Raw genomic sequence first — 17,092 nt, forward strand, 5'->3', positions numbered from 1 at the left:
ACGTTGAGTAATGTTATGGAGGTTATGATGTAACAAAAATCGAAGCTGCTGAAATATGCCAATAAAACCCCCAAACCTTAAAATCACACGTCTCAGAAAATTGTCCAACTGCGATGGTTTTAAAGGCCTCTTTGCTATAATAAATGAAATAGCTGTTGCAGTAGAGAAATGAAGTCTACGAACCAGAGGTCTACTGTCTTTTTGCAGCTGTAAACAAAAGAATTCCCCCATTGTGGAATTTATAAAGTCTGATCTAATCAGATCTAAGATGTTGCTCTCCAGTCTGCTGTGATCTTTACCCACTGAGGGGAACAGCTGCGTTGCCTCTTTGCTGTTCTCGCTTCCCTGCAGAAGGTCAAGGTCAGCGAGCCGGCGGGGTCAAGGGGTCGACTGTCCCGCTTTGTTCCTCAAACAGGAAGTGGCCTGTGTAAACCCCTCAATCATGCGCCGCCGCTGGGAACGTCCACGCAGGAAGTGAAAGCATCTGCGTATGTGGCTGTTTTCGTCGGACGCCTCGCGTCCCTCCGAGACGGCAGCAACTGGCATTTGGTGGAGCCGACGACGCGCTGACCTTTCCTCGTGCAGGCGCCGGCGCGAGCGCTACGGTCCTCGCCGGGCCGAAGGGCAACGCGGGTTCTCGGAGGAAGTCGCCGATCAAAATGAATGGAAGGCCACGGAGCGGACGATAAACTCGCCCTGTGGGATTTCGCTGCCCACGGTATCAAGCTCCTCTCTCCTGAGCCCGAGTTTGATGAGTCATAGGTGATTTCATTCACTCTCGTCATTAATTCCTCTGGCGCAGTTTGGCCGGAGATTTAATTATTGATGCAGCCTTTGTCAGGATGGAGGCAGAATCTTCGAGCCAAGAGCAGGCGGGAGCAGCGTGTCATCCTGTAATGTGCTGCAGCTGAGAGGCCTGGAATCAGCACTAAACGGCCATGTATGTACTGTCTATAGTGAGTGTGTGCTTCCAGCGTTGGTGTGTGTGCACATCTGCTGCCTGTGTGGGCGCGTACACTGCGCCGAGGTAAATCTCGGCGAAGGCGCAGGAATGGGCCTCCGTGCTGCTTGGCTGGTCATGAGGAGACTGTCTGCTTTCACCTGCCAGCCTCCCTAATGTGGAGCTCCAGCGAGTGGGAGGCGGCGGCAGCGTGCGTGGGCCACCGCATGCAGCGCAGGCTGTTAGCGCGTAGCGCGCCTTTACATCAGAGCAGCTGTGCTTATAAAATAAGCCGCTGAGACTCTACAACGGCGCATTATTGATCCATTCAGTCTATTTTCACATTTTGCTCTGTTTGTTTATGACTATGCATAAACCATAAGGTGAACCTCAGCCTCACTGTAAAATGTGTGAAACGCTGATCATCAGCTTCACCAAGTTGAGTACTTCAACCTGTGGGACTCGTACCACAATGATAAGCATGTTTTATAGCATTAAATGGAACACAGTTCTGTGATATATGAGCGAACCTCCTCTCACAGACCCCAGTCTGAGCGTCGACGCTCACGCCGCAGCTGAACGGATACGAAGCCTCCGTCGTACCCACGCCTTTGAATCTGCATTTCATCAGTACCCTCTCTCCCGTCCACCTTTATTTACTGACTGATTGTTCGTCCCCAGGGTCGGCCGCCCCCGCGTGTCCAGCCCCCTGCAGTTACTTAGCAACGTCCAGACGTGTCATACTCCACCTGTCCACTAGAGGCCCTCAGAGCCCCCAGCCTCTGCCAGGCACCCGTCCCCCGACTTCACAGCTGAAGCTTCCGCTTAAGAAGAATGAACTTGTAGCTGACGAACTAATGGTGTTGAGACATGTTGTGTTTGTTACTTACTAACTGTAACTTCACTGGATGTAGTATATTCTGAGTGCTGTTCTTTCAGGCTGGAACGCTGCAGGTTGTCAGTGTTCGTGGCTGAATGGCTCGTTTTTCTTTGTCCTTCATCTTTTTCCCCCGCTGCTGTCTACTTTCTGCCATCTGCACTTGCTGTAGCTGTATTTTTCTACAGCGATGACTGCAGACAGTGGCTGTGCTTCCCTCCACGTCGGCAGCGGTGTGCAGACGGAGGTGTGTAGGTTAGTGACCTCATGCTACGCTGATTCAGCCTGGCAGAGCGCTGTTTGACAGAGGTGTGTGTGTGTGGGGGGGGGGTATACACCTGTCTACCTCCTTTTTAATCAAACCAAATTCTAATTAGATTTATTATTTATTTAAGCTATTGACTCTTTTGTTTGAATTTTAGCAGCAAACAGCCATAGAAAGTATTGAAAATGAAAATGTCATGAAATGTTTGGAGCTGGGCTTCACAGTCCGACGTCACTGGTTTCCCACCTGTGACCGCCTTCAGCGCTGCGTTGGTGGTGGAGCGCTTCTCCTCTGCACCACCTGGGCGCCGCTTTGTGCCAAACGCTCCATATTGTTGTTTCCTGAAATAGCAGATTACATAGGCTGGAGGAAGCGAAGCTCGATGGGTGCGTCTCCATCCAGAGGAAAGGCTTTGAGGCAGATGTAGCGGGATAAAAACACATGGAGCCCCTGAGGTGGTCGTTTGAGATGCTGCCGACGTCCTGAACTCTTCCCGTGAATATCTTCCAACTTCGTAATTGCAAATTATCTGTTTACATAAATAATAAATCAACCAGTTTATGGTTTATGCTCCAGAGGACGAAGTCAGAGTAAATATTTAAATGTCACGAAATATTCATTATCGCTGCTTGTGGAGAGAAGTTTGTCTCATGAAGTCGTCTTATCAGCGCTGCTGCTACTGTTTCGATACAAAGCCTGTTGTTCGCATGTCTGCAGGAGGCTCCGTGTCCAGCAAATGGTGAGTTTTCGAAATATTTCCAACACTTTTCCAGACTGATCTCACACCATTTGGGTCCCATCACACTGCTTCATTATCTGCTTCTATCCGGTCTGTAACTGGTGCCAGACAGCGCCTGTTCAAACAGCCATTACTCCCTGACACACTTATTTACAAAATTCATGAGGTATAATTAGTTGTCACACGTGATGCTAGCAGTGTGTCGTTGAGCGGCAGCCTTATCAACACAGCACCACATGTCGGGAGCGGCCGCGCTCGCAGCCGCCCGCTCGCCAGCACTTCATTAGTGCTTCTCGCTGCACACACTGTCTTTTTCCTGCTTCCTCTCTGTTTCGGGTGAAATTAGAATTCATGGTTTTCGAGCCCCGTCGCCATCTTCACGCGCTAAAACGTGATGGATCCTCTTTTCTGCTTTTTAATTGTATTTTCTGCCTTTTTTATTTGCCCATAAAGAATTCATGTTCCCCCCGCTTTAAGAAAGACGCCGCAGGGAAAGATTTTCTCATTGCGTCTAAGGAGTTGAGAAATTGGGAGAAATGGGGTGTCGGGCTGAGGTTTGGACGAGGGAATTGATGGCAGCGAGTGCACACGGTTGTTGGCCTTGCTAATGGATGGAAATGAACTCTAACATGAATCTGAGGCTGCAGGCACAAATAATAAACGGGCTCTGTGGCCTTGGGTTGTATTCAAGCATGACAAATGGCTGCAAGTTGCTTCTCAGGGAAGCAGACGACTCTAATTGTCTGGCATTTGCAGAAGGAACATTAATTTAAATTACATTTCAGGTCCTTTTACTCACTTTCTTGTGTTTGTGCCTGGTATTTGTCTATATATGACACTGATACAAATATTTGTAATGAGAAAACATGATCGTTCATTCATTGTTGACGCCCTTTAAACATCATCCAGTGTTGACATTTACCTGCCGGGAACGTTTTAATAGAACACGTGACTGGAAGGTAAACTGTTTGGTTCTGATGAGAATGCTGTTTTAGCTGCTTTGCAGTGTCATGTTGTTGGTAACGACGCTGGAGACGTTCAAATACTGTACAGCCGACACAGACTGGAAGTGTTTTATTTCCAGAGGTGCTGGAGCTGGAACGTGATGAAGTGTGAGATCATGTCCGCTGTCAACATTGATTTATTTTAGTCTGATACAGCAAATTAATTCAACACTCATGAGATGTTGGGAAATATTATTTCCTCTCCTGATCTGTTTCCCGGTGCTGCACTTGTTTTGAAGGTTCTGAAGCGCTGCGTCCTGCGCACACATTATGCAGCCTGTATTCATCCTGTTGATGGCAGGCAGGGCCTTTCAGGGCTTGGTACAGTGGGGAGGTATGTGAGAGAGAGGATGGTGAGGGGAATTGGTATTCTCACAGTCTCTGTGTGACTGTGGCTTTGTTCCAGAGGGTTGTGAGGAAGAGATGGACAGGGGGAGGGGAGGGGAGGGGGAGGCAGAGAGGCACTTTCTGGTGAAGGTCAGCGGGTTAAGCCGATGGGGATCCTTGGAGATGGGGCCCAGTTGAAAAGATGGTAAATGCCCCGAGCCATGATTCATTGCAAAGGCATCCATCACCCTGCGCGTGTACGTGTGTTTACAATGACGTCATCCCATCAGCCCCCGGGGCTGTGGAGCGGCGGTGCAGAGTGACGAGCGGGGGCGGGCCCTGCTCTGAGTGGCAGGTGCCACGCTGGCCGTCGGCCCCCGGGACGCGGATCCGAGGCCGCGCGGCAGCAGAACGAGCGCCGCGACTAGACGGCGGTCTCCCACTGAGCGCTCGGAGTGATTCCTCATCTGCGGCGTCTGCGGCTCGAGTTTCATTTTAATCACAGTTTACTTTTTATAGCTGTCCCCTCTCCTCTGCTGTCGGAAGCAGGTTAATTGAAGGGAGCTGCTGTGGGAGTCGGGGAGATGAGCTGGTAGCTATCAGAACCCACTCGTGCTGCTGAAGCGGCTGCAGGAGCTAAACACGGCTCAGAGCACGCACAACTTTGTCTCAGGCTCCACTGTGAAGCTGCTCTTACAGGACAGATGTGCAGACGTGTCTGTTCAGGAGCAGGTCAGGCTGCTTGAGTCTAAGTGCAGTAGCTGCTAACTTTGTTAGCCTTCATGAGCGGTTGTGCTTTAGTGGAGCTCTAAATTGTGTAAATTGCTATTAAACAATGTCAAAGAAATGTGCAAGAATAACTAGTTTTGCTCACAATGTACTGGCAGTGTGATCCATCAGAAACAATTACACAGTCATGAATTTTCTGTGAGTATAAGCTTAGAATAAAAGCATTAAGTTGCTGGATGATATGCAGATGTTTGACTAGCTCATTAAGCCGTGGCTGGTGCTGCTCAGTCTGGCGTTCCCACTCATTATCAAGAATTTATGCTGCAGATAATCATCCCAAATCATGAACTTCCACTCCTGCAAGAATAGTTGATGTACTCCATGATCTGTGAAATAAAAGCTCTATTTATACAGCTAAGAAAAGGAGCGGACGCTCAGTGAATTCAAACTCCACAGTTTGTCTCTAAAAGAATGTTGGCAGTTCTTTTAAGTTCTCATTAAATGCGCTTATCCTGTTTTTATTTCCATTTTAATTCCTAAAGAGCACCATTTTGTGCACCAAGCATCTAAAAATGTGATTAACACAAAACTATATTTTCCCAGCAGAACCCTCCCAGGGTCCTGAGGCTACGCAGTTTGAGTCTCTTCCGCTGCGCTTTAATTAAAGCTAAATGAAAATCCCAAAAAAGCAAGATTTAGCCTCAGGACAGTGAAAGAATGAAACCGTCCAAGAAGCTGTATAGGTGTTGGTTTAGATGCAGTGGATCAGAGCCACAGGTTTACTCTAGTGTGTCTCTTACTCGTTGTCCATTTGGCTCCTGATATACTGACCCAGTTTAGTGTTGACTCGATTCAGCCTCCGTTGGATCACAACTTTGTCCCAGTGGCCAAATGTCTTTGAGAGGGGGATTATGAATACAAGCTGTGGAGGAGAGAAAAGAAGTCAAGACCAACAATACGAAAGATGGAGAATTAGATTCTAGATACGGACAAACTTCACTGTAGATGTTTAAGCAGTGAGATCAGAGAAGGGCTGGTGTGTGTTGGTCCTGGCACTTTCACATATGCAGTTCATGCCAAGAGAGTGACATCTCAGCCCTCTAAACAGGAGCCAATGCAACACCGGTGGCCAAGCTCTGTGTGTGTGTGTGTGTGTGTGTGTGTGTGTGTGTGTGTGTGTGTGTGTGTGTGTGTGTGTGTGTGTGTGTGTGTGTGTGTGTGTGTGCGTGTGTGTGTGTGTGTGTGTGTGTGTGTGTGTGTGTGTGTGTGTGTCCGTGCACATGCCTCTGTGTGTTTGCAGCGCTGCTGCCTGCATCCTTAATTAAGCCCAAGACGCAAAACAGGAGTGTAACTGGAAAGGGAGGTAGAGGTGAGTACTGGAAAGTTTCAGAGAGAGAGAGAGAAGAAAGGAGATGGAGAGAAAGCCATTTACATGCTAATGCCGTCCTCTGCCTCTCCGGGTACGCTGCCCGCCACCCTCGAATGAGCTCTTAGCTGGCAAGCCGGTCGCCATGTTTACACAATAAACAAACAGCAATGAGGTTAAAGCCTTTTCATGCGTTTCTTTGTGCGTGCCTACAGTAATAGCCACAGTCGGTTGTTGGGTAACTGTTTTGTTGTGTCTAAAGAGTCGGCCGGCTGCTTCTCGGCCTCTTTGTCATCCTGCGACTTTTCCTTGTTTCCGTTTCCTAGGCAACCGAATGGGCGCCCGACGAGGAGACCAAGAAGTCCTGTCAGAGCAAAGGCAAAACAGAGGTAATTTTCTGACCCGCCCCCAATTACAACGTGTGATTGAGCAGTGCGTGGCCGGCAGAGAGGCTAGCGGCCCCGCGGGTTGGCTTCAGCAGAGACACAGGGTGAAGAATGAACGTGTGCTGAGCTGAGGCCGAGGCAGCGAGATCCAAACCCGTCTAATGACCAGTGCTGCAATCAGCTGTCTCACTGGGGACACTGGGAAGTAATTGCAACGTCATTTCCCCCTCGGCCTCCGCAGAGCGACCAATGATACCAACAACAAGAAACAATCAATCGCTTTGAGGCCTGCATCGCTGCAATTACCTCAGTTCTTCAGCGCGACACAAAGCCGCGGACATTTACAACAAAGCCCACCTGCATAAAATGGTTCATCACGAATGAATCCATCTCAGGCCTTTGTTAAAAATAGATTTGACTCCTCCTCAGAAAAACACATTTGACTTGTCGTGGAGCCTCTGTCGATGTTACAAATAGGTTTCCATTCAGTCCACTTAAATGCGCGTTGGTGTATTTGAACAATGCGCCGACTGAATGGCTTTGCTCCCTGTTGCTCGTCGTTCCTCTCAGCACCTCGACTCTACTGACGTAGCGGCTTCTGTGCAGGTTGAGTGTCAGAACTACATACGAGTCCTGCTGGTGAACAAGACCGAGGTCATGACCTGTGGAACCAACGCCTTCCAGCCTCTGTGCATCACTCGAGAGGTGGGTGCTCGGCGACCGTCTCCACGGTAACGGCCCAGCCTCCGGTCCGACGCCGCGTCTCCGTGTGCTCTCCTCTCACAGGTGGGCAACATGAGCAGCACGCTGGAGCGGGTCAACGGCGTGGCGCGCTGCCCCTACGACCCGCGCCACAACTCCACGGCGGTGGTGACGGAGAGCGGGGAGCTGTACGCCGCCACCGTCATCGACTTCTCCGGCCGCGACCCCGTCATCTACCGCAGCCTGGGGGGCATGCCGCCGCTGCGCACCGCCCAGTACAACTCCAAGTGGCTCAACGGTACAGTATCAGCCCACTGTGCGTGTTTGCTTGAGCTTAGCTCCACGTGAAACCTGAGAAATGCAATATACCAGAGTTTTGTGAGAAAGCAGAAATATAATCCTCACGAGGTTCATTTGTGGAGTCCAGATTAGCGTTACTGCTACTTTAAACATTTTTCTAAGCTCGCCCTGAGCGTCAGACGATCAAGTCTGCACTTCTGCTTCCACACAATTGGCTCTTCTGTTACAGCCAAGATGGATCAATCCGACAAGGGCTGTTTTCAATGGATTACAGAGAGCCTACAACCCAAAATGCCGTCCGTCGCGCCGGTGTCAGTGTAAATAATCTCATTTCCGCTGACACCGTGTCTTTTGGCTGTGAACGTGCTGCAGGAGAAATCCCTCCATGCGGCTGAAATGTTAGATGGACCTTCAAAGGACATGAGAGCAGGAGAGAAGTCGGCTGTGATTCCCCAGCTGCGCTTGGACAACAGGGCCTAATGCTTGTTTGTGTGTGTTCTCGGCACCAAGCTGAAGCCGGAGCTCTGTGAAAATCTGATGAAACATTTATTACACTTTCAAGTTCTGGGTCAGTGCAAGTCAATATGAATGCACACAACAGAAAGCTAGCGATCGATAGTGTGCGTGCACAGTAAGAGCAGAACAGGAAGGCGGGAGCGGATCTGGGGCCATTTACTGCCATCGCACAATGGATTCCTTCACCGAACGCTGCAGTGGGCTCAGGGCGGGGGCCGTGTGCCTCCACCGCTTGGGGTGAGGGGGCAAATAAACACAGGCAGGTCGGTTGGGTCCACACGGCACCGTTGGACAACTGATAAGAAGCACAACTACTGGTCACACATGAAACTACATTCTGAATCTAATCATTATCATGAAAATGCCAAAGGTTTCTCAGTGTGTGTCCATCAGTCCCAAACCCACAAACAATCAACTCTCAATCTTAAAGAGGCAAAACCTCACAATTTTCATCAGAGTCTAGATCCAAGAAATGTGAAACATTTTGTGCCTGGGTAAAATCGATGAGTCCTTCACCAGAGCTGTTTGTTGCTGTTTGGAGCGAAGGCGAGGCCGATGGAGGAGGAGGCAGATTGAATGTGAGCAAAGATGAAAGGCGCGAGAGTGTGTGTTGGATGAGGATGAGAGGGAGGCAGAGGAGACGACAGAGGAGCCGGAGTGACGTCATCGTCACTCAAGTGATCGCCTTGTTCGTCTGGACGCTGAGGCTCCGAGTTGAGCGTCCTCGCCAGCGCCGCCGCCCCGATGCCCGCCTCCGGCCCACGGCTGCTCCGCCGGCGGTCATGGAGCCGCGTCCTCAGAGGATTTGGGGTGTGAATGGAAATCTCATTTCCAGCTCTAAGCCGCTGCCGTTCAGGAGAAGCAGAGGCAGGGAGGGAGTCCTGGATCTAATCAATCTGCTCCCTTATTAGATTGGGAGCCTGCCAGGTGCTGACCAGCTGTTTCCCATCATGCATCTGAATGACATGAGGAGCTATAAAGTTCAGCGGTGGATTAATCTTAAGAATCTCTTTAATGCCCCATAGAGTTTATGTGTACCAACATATTTATTCATATTTCTTTTATTGGTTTTCACTCTCTCTCAGCTTTTGTCAGAAAGCACAGTCGCAAAAATACAACAGGGTAACAAGCATCACATCCGTGCGGGTAATCACTCCGCTAGCTTCATATCGGCACCGCTCTGACGGTGCTGCTATTGACTCAGCGGAGATTTATTGTCATGTATGTTATTATATAATTGGACTCAACGCTGATTCAAAGCATAATTGTGCCTAAAGCGTAACCGTAACTCTGATTATTCATGCTTTCATAATGGAACGTGTTGGCATCTCAGAGGATGCGGGTTAAAGCTGATTTGAATCACAACGTGGAGCTCCTACATTTCCCAGTCATTAACTTAGATTCGTTCAGATGGTGGAAGAAAATTCTTTTAACTCGAAACTACAAAACAGGCCTTAGAACTGTTTTACACGTTTGTTTATTATAGACGTGACTTTGTGACTCTTTCTCAGAGCTGCTTAAACAGCTGTTCATGTGCTTTATATAAGACTGTTGCGTCGGTGTAGTCACACCCATGGTGCATTTTCTACCCCAGCTGATTAAACAGAATCCGGTGTCAACAGCCGATCTAAGTTAAAGCCACTGTTCAGATGAACGAACTTCATCAGGATTCCTTCAGTCCTCGTCGCTAATGAGCGAATCCAACCGACCTTCGCTGTATTTGATGTAAACGTGACGTGACGGCGGCCTCGCCTCTCCGGCACCCACCCCACCTGCCGCTCAGCAGGGAGCCGGGGGAGCGGCGCTCGTCACACCTGCACCCACGCAGCTTCAGCAGCGCTGTGCGGATCCTGTCAGCTCCTTTGGCTGAATGCACACAGGTACGAAAACGGGGAGGCTGCTCCGCACAGACGTGCACACAGAGCATGTTAACTGGGGCCTGCCTTGGTGCCTTTGGGCCAGCACCGCATGCAGCAGCTCTGGAGGAGAATGTAAACCTATCCATCCATGAGAGAAAGAGGCTCATGCAGCCAGACAGTGACCTCACCCGCTCACAACGTCTAACCGAAGCCCGGTCAGAGAGCAGATGTGAGACAGATGTGGGCTGAAATTCCCCCCAGCTGATGCTCTCTGACAGGTTCTGTTCTGTTCATGCACAAATACAGTGGCACAGTCACTTAAATGTGGGCAGCGGTATTAGAGACGCCATTGGGAGCGCAATGATGTTATTGCCAGCACAAAGACTTTTAGTGTATGTAAAACATCCTAAATGTAGCTGTTGCCTCAGCCCAGAAGTGGTTTCAGAGCAACGTGAATGCGCCGTACAAGCTCTTTCTGCCTGCGCTCGCTGTGATGAGTCATGTGTTAACAAAGGATGACAGCAACAACCCATTCAAAGTGTTATTCAGCGCGCTTTACCTGATAACCCACCCAGCGGGGAAAGCCATTAATCATGCGCTGAGCACCCCGAGCAATAAAAGCAGCGCGGGCATCCAGTTAAACACACGAACGGCAGCTCCATGGATTTCCCATCAAAACATCACCCGGATTTATGAGTCACCGTTTTTTATTTTCTCCTCCGTCTGCACCCTCTCCTCTCATTTACACCTTTGACATTGAGGCTCTCTCCAGACCATCTCGGAGCAATCAATAATAAGCACTACAGGGGTCAAAGCAGCAACATGTGCAAGATAAATGTTGCAAATGTTTCTGCTCCCATTGAGTCATCACGTCCTGAATCTCTCCCCCTCCTCCTCGTCTCTGGCAGAGCCGCACTTCATCTCAGCCTACGACATCGGCCTCTTCACCTTCTTCTTCCTGAGGGAGAACGCCGTGGAGCACGACTGCGGGAAGACGGTGTACTCCCGCGTGGCGCGCGTCTGCAAGAACGACATCGGCGGCCGCTTCCTGCTGGAGGACACCTGGACCACGTTCATGAAGGCCAGGCTCAACTGCTCGCGCTCCGGGGAGATCCCCTTCTACTACAACGAGCTGCAGAGCACCTTCTACCTGCCGGAGCAGGACCTCATCTACGGCATCTTCACAACCAACGTGTGAGTGACAACTGGAGCAGGTCATGTATCGCTAATCAAAGGGCTCATCGCTGTCACGAGACGCTTCATATTAGCATTTAAAGGTTGTTTGCGTTGCGTCGCTCTCGTCCCAGGACGACTGGATTAACCAACACAAATGTAGTGTGACTTCATTAATCAGTGTTTAATTTCATCTTCAGCTGTTCAGACGTGTTAGCGTAACAAGTTGCTGGCTTTAATAAGTCTGAGGGGGACGTGTCGGCTTTAATGGGCCTGAACCTATCGCAGCGCACAAGCATCTGGTGTCGGTGGGTTGCCTGTTGCCCTGTTTGTGTGTCAGCGCTGGGACACCTCTCTACGTTTATTATTAAATCCCTCAGCGAGTCATGAGTCAGCACGTTGCTATTGTTCATAACTCATATCTTTCACAGATATCTTTTAATAACTCGTTTCAAAACAGCTCCGTGACCTTGATTATTGCTCCTGAGAGCAGCAATCTTACAACTTACTCTCGCTTTGAAGATAAAATCTTCATTATTATAATCATTAGGTCTTATCTCAGACCATTAATCTCAATAAGCATGAATGAAAACATTTAGTCTCGCTATAATTGTAATTTAATAAAATATAGTAGAAGGGAAAGACTTTTCTAAATTATCTAAATTACCTTATGCAAGTCTAGTGTGTGTTAACGCACAGCGATGGAAGCAACATGAAGTTAATAAAGGTGGTCAGTGAACGCCACACGAGCACGGGTGGCGCAGCCTGTCTCACCTGCTGTGGAGGTGTGTTGCTGTAGTTGAGCATTTCTACAGACGCGCTAAAAGGTTTAATTGCTGTAATGTTGCTCCTCTCCGTGCGTTGCTCCTCAACATTGGCCTCGCTGCTGAATAGAGACGAACAACCCCCTAAAACAAGCTGCAGCTGCGCCCAAGAGCCCTTTCAGCACAAACAGGAATATTAATGGGGCAACAGTGAGACTGACACACACACACACACACACACACACACACACACACACACACCAAAGCGCTTCAGCTCAGCTTTCTTTCCATTTAGCTCTCAGAAGTCATCACTTCAGATGGTTTGTTACTTCGACATTTTCTCACCTATAGAAAAACAGACAATTTAGTCCCTGCTGCTCCCGCCGAGCGGCGCGGATGCGTGCGGCTCTTAGCCGAGCTCGATATAGACGCTGGCGTTTGATTGCTGCAGGTGGGGGTGTCACGCACCTCTCATTACTGAGAGGAAACTGTGGAAGTGTGTAGATTAGAGCTCCTGCTGCACTTTGTATTTTTAGTACTTGTGTAATTGTACCACACATCTGCCTCTGCTCTGTCCAGTTGTGTAACTACACACACGCTGATGCTCCCCAGAGGATGATCCTTGAGGGGAGGCCAAGGGTCCTCTGGCTGGGCCTCAGCACAGTGTGTTTATGTAGCCATCATTCATCTACATGTAAGGGAGCGGTGACTTCTTCTGAGCACGTTCAGCCTCATCAGAGGATGAACCACTGACAAACAAAATACAGTCTGACAGTCGGGGAAGATGAGATGGATGATGCACAAACAGAAATCACTTACTAAATAAAAATGTACAGATGAACCTCAGCATTTACTGAACTGCTGAAAGCATCGCTTTCCCCAGATGCAACGCATGCAGATGTTTTAAAGTGGCCAGATGTGCGAGTGGAGTCCACGCTCGTCTGTGCGTGTTAGGTGTGAGCTGTTCGTCCGTGTCCGGCGCGCGACGGTCCGTATTCCCACGGATTCCGAGGGGTCTCGGGGGAGACGCTGAATCCTGCCCGGCGCCTTCTGCTCCCTCACCTGTTCAGCTGCCGCCACATGGCTGCTTCCCATCAGCCCGCAGCCACGTTCAGAGAGCGAGAGGGAAATGGCAGGGAGGCAAAGGAGCGAGAGGGGGGCAGGAAATTAGAAGACATAATGAGAAAACCCAGCGAGTCCCAGCTTTTGTTCATCCTGCTTTGTCTCCTCCTCCTCTGCCCTTCCTTTCCCTTCCTTCCAAACCGCCTCCCTCGTCGGGGTTGGATATGTTAATGCAATCACCACAAACACTATCTCCATCTGTCTGGCCTAAATTGAACAGGCTCCCAGCTGCTCCCAGGAGTTCAGGGCTGTAAAACAGAGCAGGGAGACTTGGAGCAGAACTACTTATCCCCTCCGTCTGCCGTGACCTGGGCTGCGTTTCACCGTCGTGGAGCGACTTCACCTCGGGTTCTGAGGCTCCTGTAACAAGTGAGGTCTCACGATCTGCTTAGATGGCGATTTACACAGCGTCGCTAAAGGGGTGGAGATGAAGAATTACACATTTACCCGAATGTCCTCCTCTGTCTCCACGGGGCGTCAGGGTTCTAGAGAACAAGGCCTACATTTCCCACAATGCACTATGCAAACCTACGTAACTGCGTTTAAAGGGCTGGAGTTGAAGTGTGGCAGGTGTTTGTTTCTCACTGTCAGGGACACAGGCCACGTCGCGGGAACGTTCTCCGCAGTCGAGCGGCACTTGTCGTAAATGCTGAACTAATTTAGTGGCGCAAAAACGCTGGAGTGCCCCTTTAATCAGTCTCTCGAAAAAAATAATATGCTACCAATCAATCGACAATACAAATAGAATCCTTCCAGGCCTGCTTCAGACGAGTGGAAGGAAGAGGGGACGGGAAGGACTGTGCTGTAATTTTATAGAGATGTGCACCAGCCAGCGGAGCATGTCGAGCCTTTATGTGCTGAAGGGTTTTAGCATTCCATCAGAATAAGGACACTTAAGACCTCGAAGCACGACCGGGTCCTTTAATTAACTCCGGGTCCGTATTGGCAGGGTCCTCCTGTCATGTGCTCAGCGCGGCAGCAAGATTCTCCTGCTGAGGTGTCTAACCTGCCATTACTAACTAATTATGAGCCTCCTTATCTATTTCTGGGTGACTTCACCGGCTCCTCCACTTCACTAGTTCCCTCGTCTCCGGGAGGTCGGGGCCAAAGCGAGGAGCGGTGAAACCCACGCTCCATTAATTGATTTGTAGACGGAAACAATGTTATTCTGCAGTTTACAGGTGATTTAGCCATTTATGAGGCAGAGCAGCAAATCATTAGCTGCCTCCACTTCCTCAGATGTGCAGATTTCAGCTGATTCTTTCTAATTGTAAATTGAATATCTTTAGGTTTGGACCATTGACCAGACATAACTTTTGGGAGTGTTGTTATTGGCTCTGCTCTGAAGCTGCAGCTCGGCCCTCGGTTTGGTTCTAAGAAGCATTTTGGCTGTTGTGGGTTTATGAGCCGTGATCAGTGTTTAGCTGCTGCAGTCTATGAGTGAAGGTCACGAGGTCATATTAGTCAGCTTTTATTTTGGAAGAACTCCTGCAGACGTTGGCGTGATGGGGAAATCTGAGGCGCTCACACGGTTCACACAGCAGACGAGCTGGAGCCCAAGGTGACCTGCGGGAGCACGCGCTCGCTCCTGGAGATCTCAGGATCATTCCTATGCATGAAAAATATGAGATTTGACATGGGGAATCGCTGGGCGGCCAAGTAAAGCAAACCTCATGAGCGGACAATATTCCTGATCCTCTTCCTGCCGAAGTGACTCGCCGACATCAAATCTACCTTGAAATGAAGTGCAGGCCCCTGATGGAGGATGGAGCCATGTAAATGCAGTGAGCTGCTCTGCTGCTCGTGCTTCACTGGCCTCATCGCTGCTCTTAAATCAAACCAATATGTGCATTCCATATGACTCCTCTCTCTTAAAACCTGTTTGCATGTGATTGGGAAAACTGGAAACAGGTCAAGTGAAGCTTAAACGCAGGGAACTGCAGATTGAATTGGTCTGTAACGTTAACGCGTCTGCTTGATTCAGTGAAGCTGGGCTGGTTTTTATGGGCCCGACTGAACCGGTGCTGTGTCTTTGTTATTTAGCCAAGGTGTTGCTGACTCAGGCTGCCTCTGAATGTGACTGTTTGGGGCCAGAGCTGTTGCTTTTGCTGGCGTATTGTTGTGCAGCGTAAAAATATGTATGGATAATCTTGGCAGCCGCGGCTCAATTTCAGGTCCCTGCAGCCACGGGGCTTTGCTGAGTGAGCGGCTTTTTCCTGTTCTGCTGCCATGCAGGTATTTACCGGGGTTGAAACATTGGCTTTGCACATAAATGAGGTTAGATCAGATCCTGGGCTTTCCACTGTGGACTGAGAGCGGGTCTGGGTCTGGGTCTGGCTCAGGGCGCCTACAGCGATAAGGCTGTGGAGCCACTTGTGTTTACCGGCGACGGCTGCGGGGACTGATCTGAGCAGATTGGGACTCGCAGATAGCAAAACACAGGCTCGGTGCAGGGCTCATTGCGTTTCTAACACCTGCAAATGCGGCTTATTTATGTGAGGAGGTGCCGTCGGGCTCAGAGACAAACTCTCCCAGCGACAGGCTGCTGCTGAACTACTGTGGCTACGGCAGGTTATGATTGTAGGCCACGAAATGAAGCACGTGTAATTAGCCACACTGGTCGCCCTTCATCCTCCCTCATCCTCCCGTCATCTACTGGTTGGTAATTCATTTTAGGATATTTCCAACACATCTGCACAATTTGGTGCTAATTAGGCAGAAAGATTTATTCCAAGTAGCTTCAGAACCAACTTGTTACTTTCAGGTTGCTGCTAATAGGATGAGGCACATCTGAGACGATGCTGCCTCTGGTTTTAATCTAAAACTGTATTTGCAATGAGAATGTGCAAACACTGCTTTTAGTGATGCTGCAGAGTTGTTGAATTACACTCAAGTTGCCAGATTTGCAAAATAAAGATAAGACGTATTAAAAATGTCCGAGCTGACCATGAAATACCTTAAATCACAGTAAGCACAGTATTATGTAAATGTGCTTGTTACTGCAGGCGGTTTGGCCGACATGAAGAACCGTACGCACCCAGTGCACAGTAGACTGGTCTCTGGTGAGCACCAGTACTTTTACCAGGGAGGAGACGGAGCCTCCTCTCGTTCTCAGCAAAACAGACGGAAGCCAGCGCTGAGAATCACCCAGAGCATCATGGGACGCGATGCAGTTTGATAAAGAGGCTTTGAACAAATGAGTTCACGGCACAGAGAAGCAGGGAAACGGCAGGAGAGCGGAAGCGCAGGCAGGCGATGAAGGATTGAAGGGAGGCGGCGGTGACGGGACCGAGCTGCTGGGACCCGATGAATCACCTGCACGGGCGGCGCCGCTCACACGGAGAACGAGTGGCGGCGCAGCACATGTCCAACAGCTTTTCAATCACTTTCCAGGGCTTTTAAGCAGATTCAAAACATACGGGTCGCATCCATCAGCGCCGCAGACCTTGTTCTGTGGAGTGTTCTCCTCTCAAGTGGAGGATCCAACAATCTGGACGCGGTCCGGCGCCGTTTGGCTGCAGCTACAACACGGGCGAGAGCGAACGGAGCCGCGCAACTGTCTCGGCTCCTGTTCGGTTTCTGTGTGGTTCCTGCGCCTCCTGTTTGGTTCCTGCGCCTCCTGTTCTGTACCTGCGCCTCCTGTTTGCCTCCTGTTCGGTTCTTATTTGGCTCCTGTTCGGTTCTTGCGCCTCCTGTTTGGCTCCTGTTCGGTTCTTGCGCCTCCTTTTCTGGTCCTGCGCCTCCTGTTCGGTTCCTGCGCCTCCTGTTCTGTACCTGCGCCTCCTGTTCGGCTCCTGTTTGGTTCTTGCGCCTCCTGTTTGGTTGCTGTTCGGTTCCTGCGGCTCCTGTTTGGTTCTTATTTGGTTCCTGCAGCTCGTTGGCTCCACTTCACTCACCGTCGCCTCCAGCTGAGCCACAGAGGAGGTCAGAGGTGAAAGCATGACGCTGCTGGAGGAGGATGGATGGAGTGAAAGCAGAGTCACAGACCACAAAGGTCGCATACGTCCCAGCTCCAATTACCCT

The 17,092-nt window shown here is 50.0% G+C and overlaps 1 protein-coding gene across 8 annotated transcripts in view; it reads left to right on the forward strand.

Moving 5' to 3' along the window:
• sema5ba (sema domain, seven thrombospondin repeats (type 1 and type 1-like), transmembrane domain (TM) and short cytoplasmic domain, (semaphorin) 5Ba) overlaps window positions 1-17,092 on the forward strand; it is a 94,674-nt gene that overhangs the window by 57,809 nt on the left and 19,773 nt on the right. For all 8 annotated transcript variants that reach the window (XM_029136917.3, XM_055505220.1, XM_055505221.1 and 5 more), the window contains 4 exons: window positions 6,574-6,636; window positions 7,240-7,338; window positions 7,420-7,633; window positions 10,919-11,204. In XM_029136917.3, coding sequence (XP_028992750.1) covers window positions 6,574-6,636; window positions 7,240-7,338; window positions 7,420-7,633; window positions 10,919-11,204 — 662 coding nt within the window. The remainder of the gene's footprint in view (window positions 1-6,573; window positions 6,637-7,239; window positions 7,339-7,419; window positions 7,634-10,918; window positions 11,205-17,092) is intronic.

This window comes from Betta splendens, chromosome 21, assembly GCF_900634795.4.
Source record: "Betta splendens chromosome 21, fBetSpl5.4, whole genome shotgun sequence".
Taxonomy (NCBI): domain Eukaryota; kingdom Metazoa; phylum Chordata; class Actinopteri; order Anabantiformes; family Osphronemidae; genus Betta; species Betta splendens.